Raw genomic sequence first — 16,071 nt, 5'->3', positions numbered from 1 at the left:
TAAGTCAGTGGCAGAGGGAAGACTGAATCCAGTCATACTGATGCCTAAGCCCCTGTTCAAACCAGCAGACCCCACTAGTCACAATCGAGGTACAATATTAAAAAGCAAGACCGGATTTGTCTCCAGGTTTAACGTTTTGGATGTGAACCTTGTTTCTCTACAAACCTCGTAATGACACTGAATATCCCTCCGGCTGAAAAACAACGGAACAAATGAGGCGCTTCAGACGTACGTCTGGGCGGGATTCAGTTATTTGTTAGCCAGCCGATGATTTATTCCTTATGGGGGCTCTGCGGGCTACATTCTGCCCTGATGACTCGCCCGCGCTGTGTCATGCAGACAGCAGTTCATGGCCGTTGGCAAGAGGCAGCCATTGAACGAGATGATTTTCTTTCCGGCCCTCTCAGGATTGTTGGGCCAGTCCCCTGCCTTTCTGCACATTCCCTGAAACCCCAAAGTGGCTGCAGCAGGATCCTCGGGGTTTATGTAGCTCAGCCCGAGGTTGGGCCGCGCACAGAATTAGCGAAACGGGTGCCAGCCCCAATGTGGGCACTCGTCTGCCAGCCGGTGCCATTCTGGGTTCTCATTGACAACGTTGGCACCGAGCCCTTGGGACCGGCAGGGCGGGGGGTGGGGAGCAGGATGGCTTTTGCACCTTTGCAATATTCCCTCTTTGGCCTGGCAGGGTCGCTGTAGCTCACGGGTGTCTGAGCCTCTCCCTCCTTGAGTCAGCTGACCTGGGCCAGCTGCAGCCGTGCCCTGGGTCTTTATCACAGTATAGATCTACCCTAACCTCTCTGGGCCTCAGTTGTCCTTCCATAAAATGGGGATACAATACCTCTTCCTTGTTCCCACCTTCTGTAAGCGCTTTGGGGCAGGAACTATGGCCCAGATCCTCTAAGGTATTTGGGCACCTAACTCCCATTAAAATCAAAGGGAATTAGGTGCCTAAGTGGCTTTGAGGCTCTGGATCTGTCTGACTGTGTGCACGTGTACCGCACCTAGCGCAATGAGGCACTGACTGTGCTTGAGGCCTCTAGGTACAAATGTCATATAATAATAAGAAAATAGGTGCCATTCATGGAATTTAGCATTGGGTTTAGATTTCGTACCCCCCACCCCCACCCCGTAGTGTTTGGATCCAGGGTGCTGGTTCCGGTCTGTTTCTAGATAAAGTGGAGAACAGAATCTGGCAGGTGATTAGATGTTGGAATGCTCTGAAAGGCTGGACGACAGCAGCGCCAATGTCAGCAAACAGATCCGGTAGAAGAATACGGTTTCCACGCATTGATCCAAAACACGCTGCCTCCAGGACTATGACAAAGTCAAAGGCCTTCGACATAAATACTCCAGGCACAGCAAGAAGCTTCCAGGGCTGCGCCCAGTGAAACCAGCGCCAGGAAAGTAAAGATCCCTTTGCTGGACACATTTTACCTGCCAACCTTCAGACAGCAGCTGCCCCCCTGCCATGCACCCGTCTCTGTTTGGAGCGGCCTCTGCTCTGAGTGAGGCATTCAGCCATGGCAGCAAGTTAGAGGCAGGAGAAAAGCTGATTTTGTTTCAGGAACAGGAGACCTGGGGATGGGTGGGGGGATTTCCTGGCTGTGCCACCAGGGCCGGCTCTAACTTTTTTGCCGCCCCATGCAAAAAAGAAGAGTGCCGCCCCCCCCCCGCGAGCGCCACGCCACGCCGCCGTACCCCCCACAGTGCCGCCGAAATCCCCGCCCCCCCAGCACCACGCCGCCTGAATCCCCGCCCCCCAGAACGCCACGCCGCCCGAAGCCACACCCCCTCCGAGCACCGCGCCAACCCCCGCCCCTCCTCCGAGCGCCAGCTCCCGCCCCCGCCGTGCTGCGCCAGCCCCCGCCCCCCCAGCGCCACGCCGTGCCAACCCCCGCCCCTCCTCCGAGCGCCAGCCCCCGCCCCCCCCAGCGCCGCGCCGCACCAACCCCCGCCCCCCCAGCGCCGCGCCGCGCCAACCCCCGCCCCTCCTCCGAGCGCCAGCCCCCGCCCCCCCAGCGCCGTGCCACGCCAGCCCCCGCCCAATAAATAAATAAATAAAAACCTGAGCGCCGCCCCGGCCCAAGGTGCCGCCCCAAGCACGTGCTTGGTCGGCTGGTGCCTGGAGCCGGCCCTGTGTGCCACAGACTCACTCTGTGAGCTTGGACAAGTCACCTCTCACTAGCTTTTTAAAGGGGTTTAGGTGCCCAAAGATGTAGATAGGTGCCCAAATACCTTTCCAAATCTGGCCCTTAGAGCCTAATCTGAAGCCCATTTGAGTCAATGAAAAGACGCCCATTGGGCTGTAGATCATGGTCGTATTGCACATGCGAATTAGGGGTTTGCCACAAGTGGATTTTCCCTTTTAAAAATTCTGGCTCTTTGCCTCTCTGTGCCTCAGTTTCCCTATCCGTCCAATAAGGCTAATAACCCCGACGGTACTGCACCTTACAAACGTGGGGCCAAATTCATCGCTGGGGATCTCTTCCTTGATGGAACTCGATTGACTCTGGCTCGTTGGGCATTTAGAACAGATTCCATTTATGGGGATCCCCCTGCCAGCTGTTCTTGGCGACCCCTCTGAGCTTGTCTGCTGTGCATTCTAGCGCCTGGCTGAAGGACACCGTCGATCCCGTGATCGTGTTGCTAGATCAGAGGATTGCAGCCCTGACTGGCTTGAACATTCGGCCACCGTATGCAGAGCACCTACAGGTGGTGAATTATGGGATAGGTGGACACTACGAGCCTCATTTTGACCATGCCACTGTAAGTAACAAAGCCCGTGAGACTGGCTCACAAGGGGTAATTTTCACATAGGGCCTGAGCCAATGATCACTGAAGTCAACGGGAGACTTTCCATTGGCATCTGTTGGCACTGGATGGGGCTCACCGTGCCACACAGCAGCTTCTTGTGTTTCAATACCGCTCCAGGGCTGTCGCACTGATCAGTCTATTTCATGGGATTTGTCAAGGCTGATTCCCCACTCTGGCACTTTGAAGGTGGGGGCCCGCAATGATTCTAAAAATTAATACTGGCAACTCCAGGCTTGTATTAAACTCCCAAGGTTACAGCTTTTCTCTGACCTTGGCTTGGTAAACGCTGCCACCACCCAAGTGCAGAATCCCTTTGAGAGCCCAGGAAGGCGCACTTGGGAGTTTCTTCCTGTGGGGTACCCTCAAGCCCTTTCACACACACACCCCCCCCCCGGGGAAGAGCTGAGAAAGGAAAAAAAAAAAAAAAGGAAATCAGCTGTTGCCACCAGCTAATTAAACAACATGTGCACAAACTTCTTAGGACACAAAAATTCAGTCTTGTTCTTAAAACAGGTAAATTTTATTAAGAACAAAAAAAAAAGAAAGAAAATACATCTGGAAACTCAGGCTATTGCTAGATTTAAAAAACCCACTTACAAAAATTAAGCATCAGGAATAACCTTCTTGAGGTCCAGCTTAAAGGTTGCAAGCAAAACAAAAGCATTTGGGGCTAGCACAGAGGAGTCCACAAGACATAAAGAAATAAACAGAGCTAAACCTAATCGCGTCTTCCTACACATTTCCTAAGCTACTTACATATCTGGGGTTTTAAATGAGTAGTTTCTAGATATGATCTGATGATTTTTCATACCTGGCCCAAAGCTTTTTACAGCATCACTGCTCTGTTCCCTCTCTCTGGAAAACAACACAGACAGACAAAGGGGAAGTTTTTTCCTCAATTTTAAAAAGTTCTAGCCTTCCCATTGGCTCTTTTGGCCAGGTGCCCACTCACTTCCTTTTGCAGTCGGACTTTTTAACCCTTTACAGGTAAAGCAAGTAGAGAACAGCTACAAAGAGAGATTTTATAGCTAACTGGCTGTCTGGGTCCATAAAAGGGAGCTCCCCCCCTCCCCCCCTTTTCTTTTATCACAGGATTCTTTCGCACAATCCTTTCCACCTGACTTAAAAAATACTTCCCTTCTGGAACTCCAAGGGCTGTTGTCTCTCTATGACAGAGAAGATGGCCAAAGAGGCACCAACGCCCATCAGTGGTGCCTTGGGGCTGGAATTGTCCATGGGGCCCTGTACCATATTCTAGTTGCCCTTGCTCCTGTGAATGAATCTGCCAGCCACAGCACAGCTGGCCAGAAGGGCGTTTTGTAACATAATTACAGCTGGGTGACATGTTTTCACTGAAACCCTTGTTTGATGAAAAAAGGCTTTTCAACCAAAATGAAAAAATTCACTGCCAAATATTTTGGTTGACGTTTTCAGGCTTTTTGTTGAAAAAAATGGAAATGGAAATTTTTTTCAATAAAACAATTCTTTGGTTTGGGGTTTAAAAAAAAATCAGCATTTTTAAATGGAAACATTTTACTGGAAAATCTCCCAGTTTTGGCTTGGGATATTTCAATGAAAACACAAAACATTTCCATGGGACATTGTGAAATAATGAAAACAATTCACATTTCCAGTGAAAAATAATTGGCATTTTAAAGCCAGTTCTACACATACAGTAACTCCTTGCTTAACGTTGTAGTTCTGTTCCTGAAAAATGCGACTTTAAGCGAAACGATGTTAAGTGAATCCAATTTCCTCATATGAATTAATGTAAGGGGGGGTGGGGTTTAGGTTCCAGGGAATTTTTTTTCACCAGACAAAAAACTATATTATATATATATACACACACACACACACACAGTATAAGTTTTAAACAAACAATTTAATATTGTACACAGCAATGATGATTGTGAAGCTTGGTTGAGGTGATGAAGTCAGAGGGTGGGATATTTCCCAGGGAATGCCTTACTGCTAAATGATGAACTAGCAATTGGCTGAGCCCTCAAGTGTTAACACATTGTTGTTAATGTAGCCTCACACTCTACAAGGCACCACGAATGGAGGGAGGGGAGACAGCATGGCAGACAGAGACAGACACACACACACACCCTGTGTGAGAGAGAGATGTGCATTGCCCCTTTAAGTAAGCTGACCCCACTCTAAGTACACTGCCTTTTTAAGTAGATCCAGCGGTTGAGACAGCAGCTGCTGCTGCCAGCACGCTCCCTCTGTCCTGAGCCCTGTCGTGTCCCACCCTGCTCTATATGGAGAAGGGGTAAGCGAGGGGCAGGAGTAGGGGGGAGGGGGACACTCTGACATTAGCCCCCCTTTCCTCCCCCCCTCCCCTCGCACAGCAAGCAGGAGGCTCCCGGGAGCAGCTCCAAGGCAGAGGGCGGGAGCAGCACATGGCAGTGGGGGGAGGGACAGCTGAACTGCCGGCAATTGCTAGCCTGCTGGGTGGCTGTCGCACAGGGAACTTAGGGGAGCGGGGAGCTGATGGGGGCTGCCGGTCCACCCTGGTTCCAAGCCCCCACCAGCTAGCTCCAACGGGCTGCTCTTCCTGCAAGCAGTGAACAAAGCAGGCGGCTGCCAAACAACGTTATAAGGGAGCATTGCGCAACTTTAAACAAGCATGTTCCCTAATTGATCAGCAACGAAACAACGTTAACCGGGACGACCTTAAGTGAGGAGTTACTGTATTATACAATAAGCTGGGTTCTGCTCTCCCTTGCACCTGTTTACACTTGGGTGACAGCTGATTTCAGTAGAGTGACTCCTGATTAACATGAGTGTAACTTAGATCAGAATCTGCCCTGTGTTCATTGTTTCCATCCTAGTAAAGACTTGCAGGCCTTGATGTAAGGGTTCGTAAATATAGCAGAATCCAGTGCATATGCTTCAAATAGCAGCCATGTTTAGGAATTTGCTACAAGATTATTTACTTATCGGCCCTGAGGTGGCAGATGCAAATGTGTAGCATAGGTGACCTTGTCCATTGGTCTTTCCCGTTGTTAATTTCTAATTTCTGATTGCAGGCAACTGGGCACTGTGGATCTTATTAAGGTAGATCGTGCTTTTGGCCTGAACTGCTTCCTTTGAGCGCAAGGCCATGTCCCGTAGCACTGGTAACATTAAGCTCTGTTATGAATAGCGCAGCAGCGCTGGGCCCGTGAATGAACAACTGTTCTCTTTTGATGCAGTCGAGAAAGAGCCCCCTTTACAGAATGAAGTCGGGTAACAGACTGGCCACAGTCATGATCTATGTGAGTATTCCTTGCCAGCTGGGGCCTGGACAGGCTTTTGTTTCTTAGTGCGTGTGAAGGGTGGTTAAAAGATGTCGAGGCAAACCATTTGCAGGGAGCCTTGATCACGCTAAGCTGCAACCCTGTCAGGCAATGAGATGTGTTGTGGGCTAGTGGTTAGAGCAGGGAGCCTCCTGGTTTCTATTCCCAGCTGCAGGGGTTGGACTAGGAGTGAACGTGCGCTCTACAAGCTCTGTCCGCAATCCCAGACCAGCTGGATGTTTCTGATTAAAAGGATCAGCAGTGAAAGAGTTAAGAATGTTTCAGGATGTCAATAGGGTTCAGGGTTAAAACCCAATTGAGATGGATTAAGGCAGTCCACACCTCTCTGAGCTCTGGGTTACAACCCCCCATCAAGTCACAGGCAGGAGGTTTTCTTCCCTATCACTAGGGATAGACATATGGTTTCAAAGCTCAGATTCTACAGAACCTCAGCACAGGGTTGATACAATGAGCCAGTCAGTAGCTAACACCAGCCTAGCTCTGCCTTTGCGGGTGTTAATTATGTGCACCAGGGTATGAGTTAGCTCAGGTAGGACATTCCAGGCGGTGTTAAAAAAATACAGAGAAGTCTGTGAGAGAAGCCAACAAATTGGCTTAAAGGCAGCATTGGCAGCGCAAGGGAGCAAGGTGATAAAAGACAAGAACAGACAAGCAGGGAGGGGCAGAATTGTGCAGGGCCTTGAAGGCCATGTGATCTCAAGCAAATTGAAGTGTCGCTCTGTGCCTCAGTTTCCCCACGTGAAAAGCAGCCTCCTCAGTAAAGCGCCCCCTGTGAAAGAGGCTTTGTAAACACACAGTGTGACAGTGAGCGCTGCCTTTGTTTTCCAGCTGAGCTCGGTAGATGCCGGAGGATCCACTGCCTTTATCTATGCAAACCTCAGCGTGCCTGTGGTCAAGGTGAGTGGGAGTTTTTTCCAGCATGAGCTCCAACAATATAGTCCCTCCAGTCTCTAGCTCTTTATGCAGAAGATTCGCAATGGGCCAGCGGCTCACTGACACATGGGCCCCGAAAGCTCCTTTACACTGTTGGGTGTGGCCGAGCCAGGAACAGAAGCCAGGTCTCCCGTGCTTTAGCCACAAGACAGCTGTTGCCCCATTGTGCTATGGAGTCTCCTTTCCCAGGGAGTGCTAAGCAGCCGTGGCAGTTTGCAGCCTTTGCAAAGCAATTGTCTCCGTCCCCTCCAGTTTAATGGGCAGGCTGGGAGCAGGCTGAATAACAAGGGTGTGTATACAATAAACTGCTCCTCCATCAACTTTTCTTCCTGAGCAATGAAACTAGCATGTACCTTGGGCACCACAGACACAAACAGGTCATTTCAGTGCAGGGTTGTGTGGGACAGCTGCCATGCTGGGGGACGGAACTGGGGAACGCCAGAGCTAAAAGCATTACCTGCTACAGCTCGCACTACACCTCCCGAGAAGGGACTGCAATAGACTCCGATCCGCTGTGGATGAGCAGCGACAGAACCTGTCACGCGCTCCCCAGTGGGAGCCGCATGCTGCTGAGGGAGCCCCCTCCATCCATCACACGTCTTGTCTCGTTTCCAGAATGCAGCTCTGTTTTGGTGGAACCTTCACAGGAACGGAGCCGGGAACGGGGACACCCTCCACGCCGGCTGCCCAGTCCTTGCGGGAGACAAGTGGGGTAAGAGACGCCAGAGATCATCACAATGCACAGCCCGCTAGCCTCCCGGGTCAGGTGCTCTGTTATTTGAAACCCTGGTGCAGTGAAACACTGGCAAAGGATGGCCTGGCAGAGGGCATCAAGCTGGTCACCCTGTCTGCCCAGAGTGGGCATGCTAGTACGGGCAGGAAGTAGGGATGAGATGGTGCCGCAATGCCAAAATAGCCACAAGGCAGAGGGACCAGGCAGCAGATGAGAGACACCTTCAAATCACTAATAATCCTCTGCAACAGGAGTTCCAGGCACTTTGCAAAAAATGATGTCCAGGTGCGGGATACTTAAACATCACTTCACCCCTTCTGAAATGCGGCCACCTCGGGGGTGAAGCCTGGCAGCTGCTTAACTGTTCACAGCAGTGCTGCATGACAGTTTAGGACAGGAAGCGGAGCATACTGTATCTGACTGACACTATGGGGAGAATTTAGGGAACCACGGTGTAAGGTCCAGAAGTAGAATTTGGCCAGCACGCCCTGACGCTTGTGAAAAGTGACTGCAGACCTTTAACAGCCAGAAGTGGTCAGGACCTTAGTTTTACATTTCCTCCAATAACCAAACCTCCAGGAAGACAATGTGCCTCTAGCACCAGACCACCGCCTACTGGATTGCCACATCTCTGCTCTAGCTCTTTAGGGAGGTCCCCCATACATAATTAAGCCAACATGACCCTGCCTAGCTTTTGAGAGCTGGGAGGCTCACAACACACGGAGCTCACATTAAAATAAACCCAGCAAAGGTAATGTTCATGGATTTTAAAGCCCTTTACAAAGGAGGGCCTCATCCCCATTTTACAGGTGGGGAAACTGAGGCACAGAGCAGCGACATGAATTGTACAGGGACCCACGTAGTATCAATGCACCGCCAAGACTAGCACACAGTTCCTCTGACTCCCACGTGTGGCCTTTGGCCCACGCTGCAGGCGTGCGTCTAGAATGCTGCCTGGCTGAGTTTACCATGTCCGCCAGTCACGGCCAGCGCTCAGCTGACTGGCAGTGTTGAGCTGTGATTGGATGCTCCCACTGGGCAGTATTTGCTCTCGTTCTGAATGGACCGAGGCCGTCTGAAGCAGAGCATCACCAGGTGCTCAGGCCAGTGGGGAATTGGCCCTACCGATGGGTGGTGTCTAACATGCAAATTTATATCTCGTGCAAAAGTGGGATGGTTTCAGTTGCAAACAATCCCAGAAATGACCTATATGCCAGTTGGCAGCAACGTCTAGTGGTTAGAACAGAGGGGCCGGGGACTCAGGACTCCTGGGGGTCTAGTCCCCGCTGTGTCCGTGACCTTGGACGAGTCCCTTCACCTCCCCACTGTACCTCAGTTTCCCCAGCTGCAGAGCTAATACTGCCCTGGGACAGAGGGGCTGGCTGAGGGTTCATGCCTGATTCATTCAGTGCTTGGCAATGGCCCAATGGCACGTGCTAGGAAAGCATCAGGGGTTACTGCTTCTCATCATGCTAGCCTGTGGCTCCGCCCAGCCCTGGGACAGTTCCTGTTGCCATCGTAATGAGTATCCTTCAAAGCGGGAGGGAGGCGTTAAAATAAAGCTAGTCTGGGTGGGTAAATAAAAGCCGAACTAGCTCCCTCCCTGTGAAGATGGCGGCCTGGGCCAGCCCAGAGGTTGGGGCCCACATCTTCCCAGCACCCCTGGCGGCCCAGCCTGGAGCTTGCTCTGGCTTCAGTTCGGCCTGCTCTGGACCGTCCCTCCGTCTTGAGCAGTTTCTGACGGGGAGGATGTGCCGGGGCTGCCTGCGCTAGCAGGGGATGGGCGTCGGTGACCCAGCAGGTTCCTTCCCATCCCACGGGCCTTGCTTTCCGGTTAGGGCGCCGTCCTGCATTGTCGCAGGGAGGGAGCCAGAGCTCCAGCTCCGCTTTGTACGGCCACTGAGCGCGTCGCCCGCCGGGTTCCCCAGCACCCGCCGCTGCAGCAGCTTGGCACTGCCCGGGAAATGAGCGCTGCGCTGCCAGCTCCCTCCCAGACCGATCTGTCTCGGTGTCTCTACGCAACGAGCGGCCCGGGTCGGCAGACTGGGGCTCGCACAGCTTGGGCTACCGCCCGAAGAATAGCCCCTCAGGCTGGAGCTCGGGCTCCAAAGGCCACCCGCCTCCCCAGGCTTCGGAGCCCGAGCCACAATGGCTACGTGGCCGTTTGTAGCCCGAGCCCGTCAGCCCCAGTCTGTTGCCCCAGACTCTGGGACTCGCTGCTGCTCACAGTGCAGACGTGTGCTCATCCAGCAACGCACCCCCTCCCTTTGCCCTTTGAGAACGCCTCCCGCTGGAGGCTCTCCACGGGCTCCCCAAGCATTAGTGGCTTTGCACTCAATCGTCCCATCTCCGACAGTGGCCAGAGACAGCTGCTTCAGGAGAAGAGGTAAGAAAGGCCTAGGAGGTGGGTGACGGCAGAATAACCGGCTCATCGGGGAGTTCTCCCTCTGGCCTCTTCAGTCAGTGGGTGGCTGCCCCAGGAGGGGCCGTATCCCTTCCTAGCATCTCTTTTACTCTCGCCATTTTAGAACTGGGGAAACTGAGGCACGAAGCACTTCACGCCAGAATTTTCAGCCCTTATGGAGTCACCCAAATAAATGGCCAGATTTTCAAAAACAGCTCAGCCCGCTAGGGGGCAGAGCTCTTGAATATCTGGCCTTGAGCAATTTGGGATGCTTGACTTGAGTCAGTGTCTGAGCCGGGACTAGAACGAACCCCTGGCTCTTAGTCCTGACCGCTCCCTGCTCCCTGTCTGCTGCAGGGTGTGATCCCCCAGCAGCAGGCAGATGGGCTGAACGGCTTAGCTTCTCCTTCACCTCCACCCTCTGAGACTCTCTCCTGTTTAACCCATTCGGATGCCCAGCGCCGCCCCCTCTCAGTGTGTGTTGCCCCCGTCTCTTACAGTGGCAAACAAATGGATCCATGAACACGGGCAGGAGTTCCGAAGGCGGTGCAGCCCCGACCCGGATGACTAAGGGCCGGAGCAGAGCCTGAGCACCCCACCCGATCCGAAGGCGTGGGAGGAGGTGGGGGATGGAAACCCACCACCATCAGAGCCGGAAGCAGGGACTACCGAAAAGCCAGCTGGTTGGCTGCAAGGGAATATGGCCTGCTGCCAAGGCACGTCTCAGCAAGGCTTCCTCTGCTGCGTATTGAGTCTAAGGATCTAGGAGGGGCCGGGAGGGGGGAATGGAACAAAAGTCACTGTGGGAGGGGAGCAGGGAACTTGTAAGGAGAGAAAGAGGCAGCTGGATGCGCTGGGGCTGGCTCAGCTGGGGAACAAGAACAGCATAAAGGGCGTGATGCCGTTCCTAGGAAGTTTCCATGGCCAAGGGGGAGGAACTAGGCTGAGGGCCAAAGTCTGATTTCAGTTACACTGACCGTGTTGAGTCTGGAGTTATTCACTGACTTCAACACTAGGTTGGCACCAGTGTCCTTTAGAGCAGAGTTTGGTCTATCAGGGGAAAATAAAGCAAAGGGAGACTGAATAGCTGGGGCCATCCCCTACTGGGGTGACTCTGACCTGAACAATATGCTGGAGGAATCAGTGTTGCATTGGGTGAGGGTAAGGCAGCGGTACTCAATTAGATCTACCCGGGGGCTGACTGGAGAATGTTATGACCCGAGCCGGGCCGTTTGCGCAGAAGGCTGACATTTAAAACAAATAATAATTTCAGCTGCCAATAAAGAAAGACCTTGACTGCAACACAAGTATTAGTGTTTCTGTCTTTTAACCAAGTCTACAACTCAACATTATTCCCTGTGTCTGTGGCAATCTCCGATGGGAGAGGAGCATCGCTGACTCTGGCAGGCTTTGTGCGGAGTGGTTTGTAGGAGGTCAGGGCAAGGCGCATGCACTGGTCAAGATGCTCATCTGTCCGGCAATTGCGGGGTTGGTTTTTTATAAAGTTCATGGTAGAAAACCCAGCTTCGCAGAGGTACACTGATCCGAACACCGTTAAAAGATAGATGGCTGGATTCTGGCTATTCTGAAACTGGGCAGCATATTGAGTCCAGAAATCACCAACTCCCACTTTTCTGAGTTTTGCCTTCAAGACAGCTGAGCTCCGGAGCTTTACAATTTCTAATTGAAAGGCACCTTCATCAACTGAATCAAGAATGTTCTTTGCTTCAGAAGGGCAAGGTCCATCGGCAGAGACACTGAGAATCCACCATTTACACTAGTTTAAACCTGCAAGTGACCCGTGCCCCATGCTGCAGAGGAAGGCGAAAAACTTATGGAGCCATGTGATGGGTAAGGGGTTGGCTGGATCCCCACCCTTTAAAGGGGACAGACCATTCTGTTACTGTGTATCACTTCCAACAAGCTCATGTACCATCCGTGACACACGTACCACAGTTTGGGAACCAACGGTTTAGCTCTTCAACACACAGAGTGTCTCTTGCTATAGAGTCATAGCTGTGTAGGACTGGAAGGGACCTCAATAGGTCATCTAGTCCAGTCCCCTGCACTCAAGGCAGGACTACATAATAACTAGACCATTCCTGGCAGGGGTTTCTCTAACCTGTTCTTAAAAACTTCCAATGGCTGAGATTCCACAACCTCCCTCAGCAATTTATTCCAGTGCTTCACCACCCTGACAGTTAGGAAGCTTTTTCTAATGTCCATCCTAAACCGCCCTTGCTGCAATTTAAGCCCATGGCTTCTTGTCCTATCCTCAGAGGTTAAGGAGAACAATTTTCTCCCTCTTCCTTGTAACAATCTTTATGTCCTTGAAAACTGTTATCATGTCCCCCTCAATCTTCTCTTCTCCAGACTAAACAAATCCAATTTTTCCTATCTTCCTTCATGGGTCTTGTTTTCTAGACTTTTAATCGTTTTTGTTTCTCTTTTCTGGACTTTCTTCATTTTGTCCACATCTTCCCTGAAATGTGGCGCCCAGAACTGGGCACGATACTCCAACTGAAGCCATCTCAGCACGGTGGAGATGTGCATATAGAGCACCTAATACAAAGGGGGCTTCATCCCCTCTAGGTTTTACCGTAATACACGGGTGTAAAATTTCCAAACAAAAACTAAACAGCCTCAGCACCGGTCTGTAGCTCTGCCTAGACCAGGAGTAGGCAACCTATGGCACGTGTGCCGAAGGCGGCATGCGAGCTGATTTTCAGTGGCACTCACACTGCCCGGGTCCTGGCCACCGGTCCGGGGGGCTCAGCATTTTAATTTAATTTTAAATGAAGCTTCTTAAACATTTAAAAAACCTTATTTACTTTAAATACAACAATACATCTCTACCCCGATATAACGCGACCCGATATAACACTAATTCGGATATAACGCGGTAAAGCAGTGCTCCGGGGGGGGGGGGTGCGCACTCCGGCGGATCAAAGCAAGTTCGATATAACGCGGTTTCACCTATAACGCGGTAAGATTTTTTGGCTCCCGAGGACAGCGTTATATTGGGGTAGAGGTGTAGTTTAGTTATATATTATAGACTTATAGAAAGAGACCTTCTAAAAACGTTAACATGTATTACTGGCACGCGAAACCTTAAATTAGAGTGAATAAATGAAGATTCGGCACACCACTTCTGAAAGGTTGCCGACCCCTGGCCTAGACAGCCTCGCTAAAGGAGACTGATCCTCTGACAACATAGCCAGCTAAGGAGGAATGTCGGTGTCTTACTGTATTGCCCACCTGAGGCTGCTGTCTGTTCGGCCGTAGGTATAAACGGATAGACGAGCAAATCATTGCTAATAACACTGCTGTGGCAGGGAGCTGAATGATGCTGATTTGCTGTGTCCGCTGGCAGACCCTCAATTTATAGCAACCAGACAGCTGCCTGTAAGCCTGCTTTGGGCTGGCTCCCTGTACCAAGACTGTGCTCCATTCCCTTGTTGCAATGATTGGTCTGAAATGTAAATCTGGCAAGAAGCACAGCCCAGGAGGAGAGGAAGGTGCTAATGTTGCCTGTGTTGGCTCTATCCCAGCATTCAAAGGTTCCAATGCACCAGCAAAACCAGCAGGTCCCAGGGAAGCCGCCTGCCTTAAAGGGGAAGTGTTCCCGGCGATAGAGCTTGTAGGAAACTAGTTTTCTCCAGAAGTTCGACATCTCGGTGTTGTTTGCGTTTGGAAGCCTCCGAAGCATCCGTTAGTCGTTTGTTTTTATTACACATTTCGTAATCAAAGCTTACATAGAAAACAGTACTGACGTTTTTCATTTAAAAACTGCTGGTTTTGAGAAGTGAAACATTTTGATTTTTTTCAGTAAAACTTAAAAGATGACGAAAGTCACAAATATTTTAACAAAAACCAAAACACGGCGGCCATTTTTCGCAAAGAATGATTTTTGCAAGCCACCTCCCGCCAAGTCTCCAGCCCTTCATTTGTAAAAATGTCAAGAAAGTCTAATCATCAAGACCTGGGGCACTTTGAAATGGGATGTCAAACCCTTGTGATATGTGCAGCTTTAATTTGGGGGGAGGGATAGCTCAGTGGTTTGAGCATTGGCTTGCTAAATCCAGGGTTGTGAGTTCAATCCTTGAGGGGGCCACTTGGGGATCTGGGGCAAAATCAGTACTTGGTCCTGCTAGTGAAGGCAGGGGGCTGGACTTGATGACCTTTCAAGGTCCCTTCCAGTTCTAGGAGATGGGATATCTCCATTAATTATTATTATTAATTTATTTCCTGTATTATGCTGTTGCTTTCTTACAAGCTTCACAACTGCATCCCTTTGCCTCACAATTGTGTTTCTTCCTCGCTTGTCAGACATTGATTGATTGTCAGCTTCATTGATTGTAAGGCCTGAAAGCACCATTGTGCTCATCTAGTCTGACCTCCTGCCTAGCCCAGGCCAGAAAAACCTTACCCAGCAATTCCTGCATCCAGCCCTTATCTTATGGTTGAACTAGGACATATTTTTTAAAAAACGCACCCAATGACTTTTCAATTCGCATGAGTCTCCTTTTATTCCCGCCTCTCCTCTTTGCCTAGGATCCGCTGTCTCCACTCCTATAACTTCACAGGCAGCTGGCACAGCAGCCTTTAAAACCCGATACCCAGTAGGACACTGACTGTAATATCGAGCCCCTGTTTTCCCTTTGGCTTTTGCCTGTTGAACAGTTATTTGCTCGGTGGTGAAATTCTGCCCCCTGCTGGTGCACAGTACATGTTGAATTCTGTGCTGCAAAGGGCTGCGGTGTGATATGTGGCAGTGAGCAGCTACCCAGCGAACAATGTGGAGTTGGGAGTAATTAGCTGTCTCTCTAGGACAAATACTCAAAGGCTCTGTATAAATGTCTTTCTCTCTTAGCCAATTTTTTCTGGTTTTATCCGGTATGTCTCTGCTGCAGCTGGGAGGTGTGATTCCCAGCACAGTTAGACAGGCACACGCTTGCTCTGCTTGATATAGTTTGCGAAAAATGGCCGTGGGGACATTTGTCCCGGGCGGTGGCTCAGGCTAGCCACCCAAATCCAAGCCCACCTGAGTCCAGGCGGACCCCAGGCAGCACCATCCACACTGCTGTTTTTAATGTGCTAGCTTAGCAGAGCTCCCAGCTGCAGTATGGACAGATCCTGAGAGACTTCCTTTAAACATACTGGCATGGGTATAACAATAATAAACCCCACAGCCGGTTACTATACTGCATATCCCAGCCAGATGGAAGTGGCAGCAGGGTTAGAACTCACATCCTACTGCTCCCAAAGCACAGACCCCAGTGAGCTGAGCTAGAGGAGAATCGCCATTAGCATTGCAGGGTCTGTGACACATAGGAGAGCAGTTCACATTCCATCCAGCAGAGGACAGCGGACTCACACTGACTAGCCAATCAGCGTAGTATACTGTGTAATGCTCTATAGTCAATTCACCCCAGCCCTGTGAGACAGAGAAGGATTACAGTCCCCTTGGATAGCAGGGCACACTGATGCCTAGAGCTAGAGGTGACATCACTTAGCCAAGGCCACCCAGCCAATCGCTCTCAATGCTGGGATTTGGACTCAGGCATTCCTGCTTCCCCACCCCATGCACAGGCTCCCAGACCACTCACTAGCTGAAGGAGTTTCCTGTGCAGCCATCCTTTCCCCAGCCCCAGTCTGCTCCACTCAGATGCACTATTACTGGTTGCTAGCAAGCTTTGGGCTGGAGAATCATAGGCTTCCACAATGGAACAGCTCTGCTAGGCCAGCGGCTCCCACCCGTCTCCTGTGCAGGCTCCACGTGGGCTCCTGGTACCCGGCCCTGGCCCAGAATTAGCAGAGTGGCTAGAGCGCTGGGTTGGGCTGCATTCTGTTCCTGGCTCTGCAGGGTGACCTTGGGCAAG

The 16,071-nt window shown here is 51.2% G+C and overlaps 1 protein-coding gene across 1 annotated transcript in view; it reads left to right on the top strand.

Moving 5' to 3' along the window:
* P4HA3 (prolyl 4-hydroxylase subunit alpha 3) overlaps positions 1–10,760 on the top strand; it is a 39,159-nt gene extending 28,399 nt beyond the window's left edge. Inside the window, exons 9-13 of the mRNA XM_065423277.1 lie at positions 2,607–2,766; positions 6,015–6,077; positions 6,948–7,016; positions 7,668–7,764; positions 10,690–10,760. Coding sequence (XP_065279349.1) covers positions 2,607–2,766; positions 6,015–6,077; positions 6,948–7,016; positions 7,668–7,764; positions 10,690–10,760 — 460 coding nt within the window. The remainder of the gene's footprint in view (positions 1–2,606; positions 2,767–6,014; positions 6,078–6,947; positions 7,017–7,667; positions 7,765–10,689) is intronic.
* Positions 10,761–16,071: the final 5,311 nt, after the last annotated feature.

This window comes from Emys orbicularis, chromosome 1, assembly GCF_028017835.1.
Source record: "Emys orbicularis isolate rEmyOrb1 chromosome 1, rEmyOrb1.hap1, whole genome shotgun sequence".
Classification (NCBI taxonomy): Eukaryota; Metazoa; Chordata; order Testudines; family Emydidae; genus Emys; species Emys orbicularis.
The sequence above is the reverse complement of the archived record's forward strand: the minus strand, read 5'-3'. Positions and strand labels throughout refer to the sequence as shown.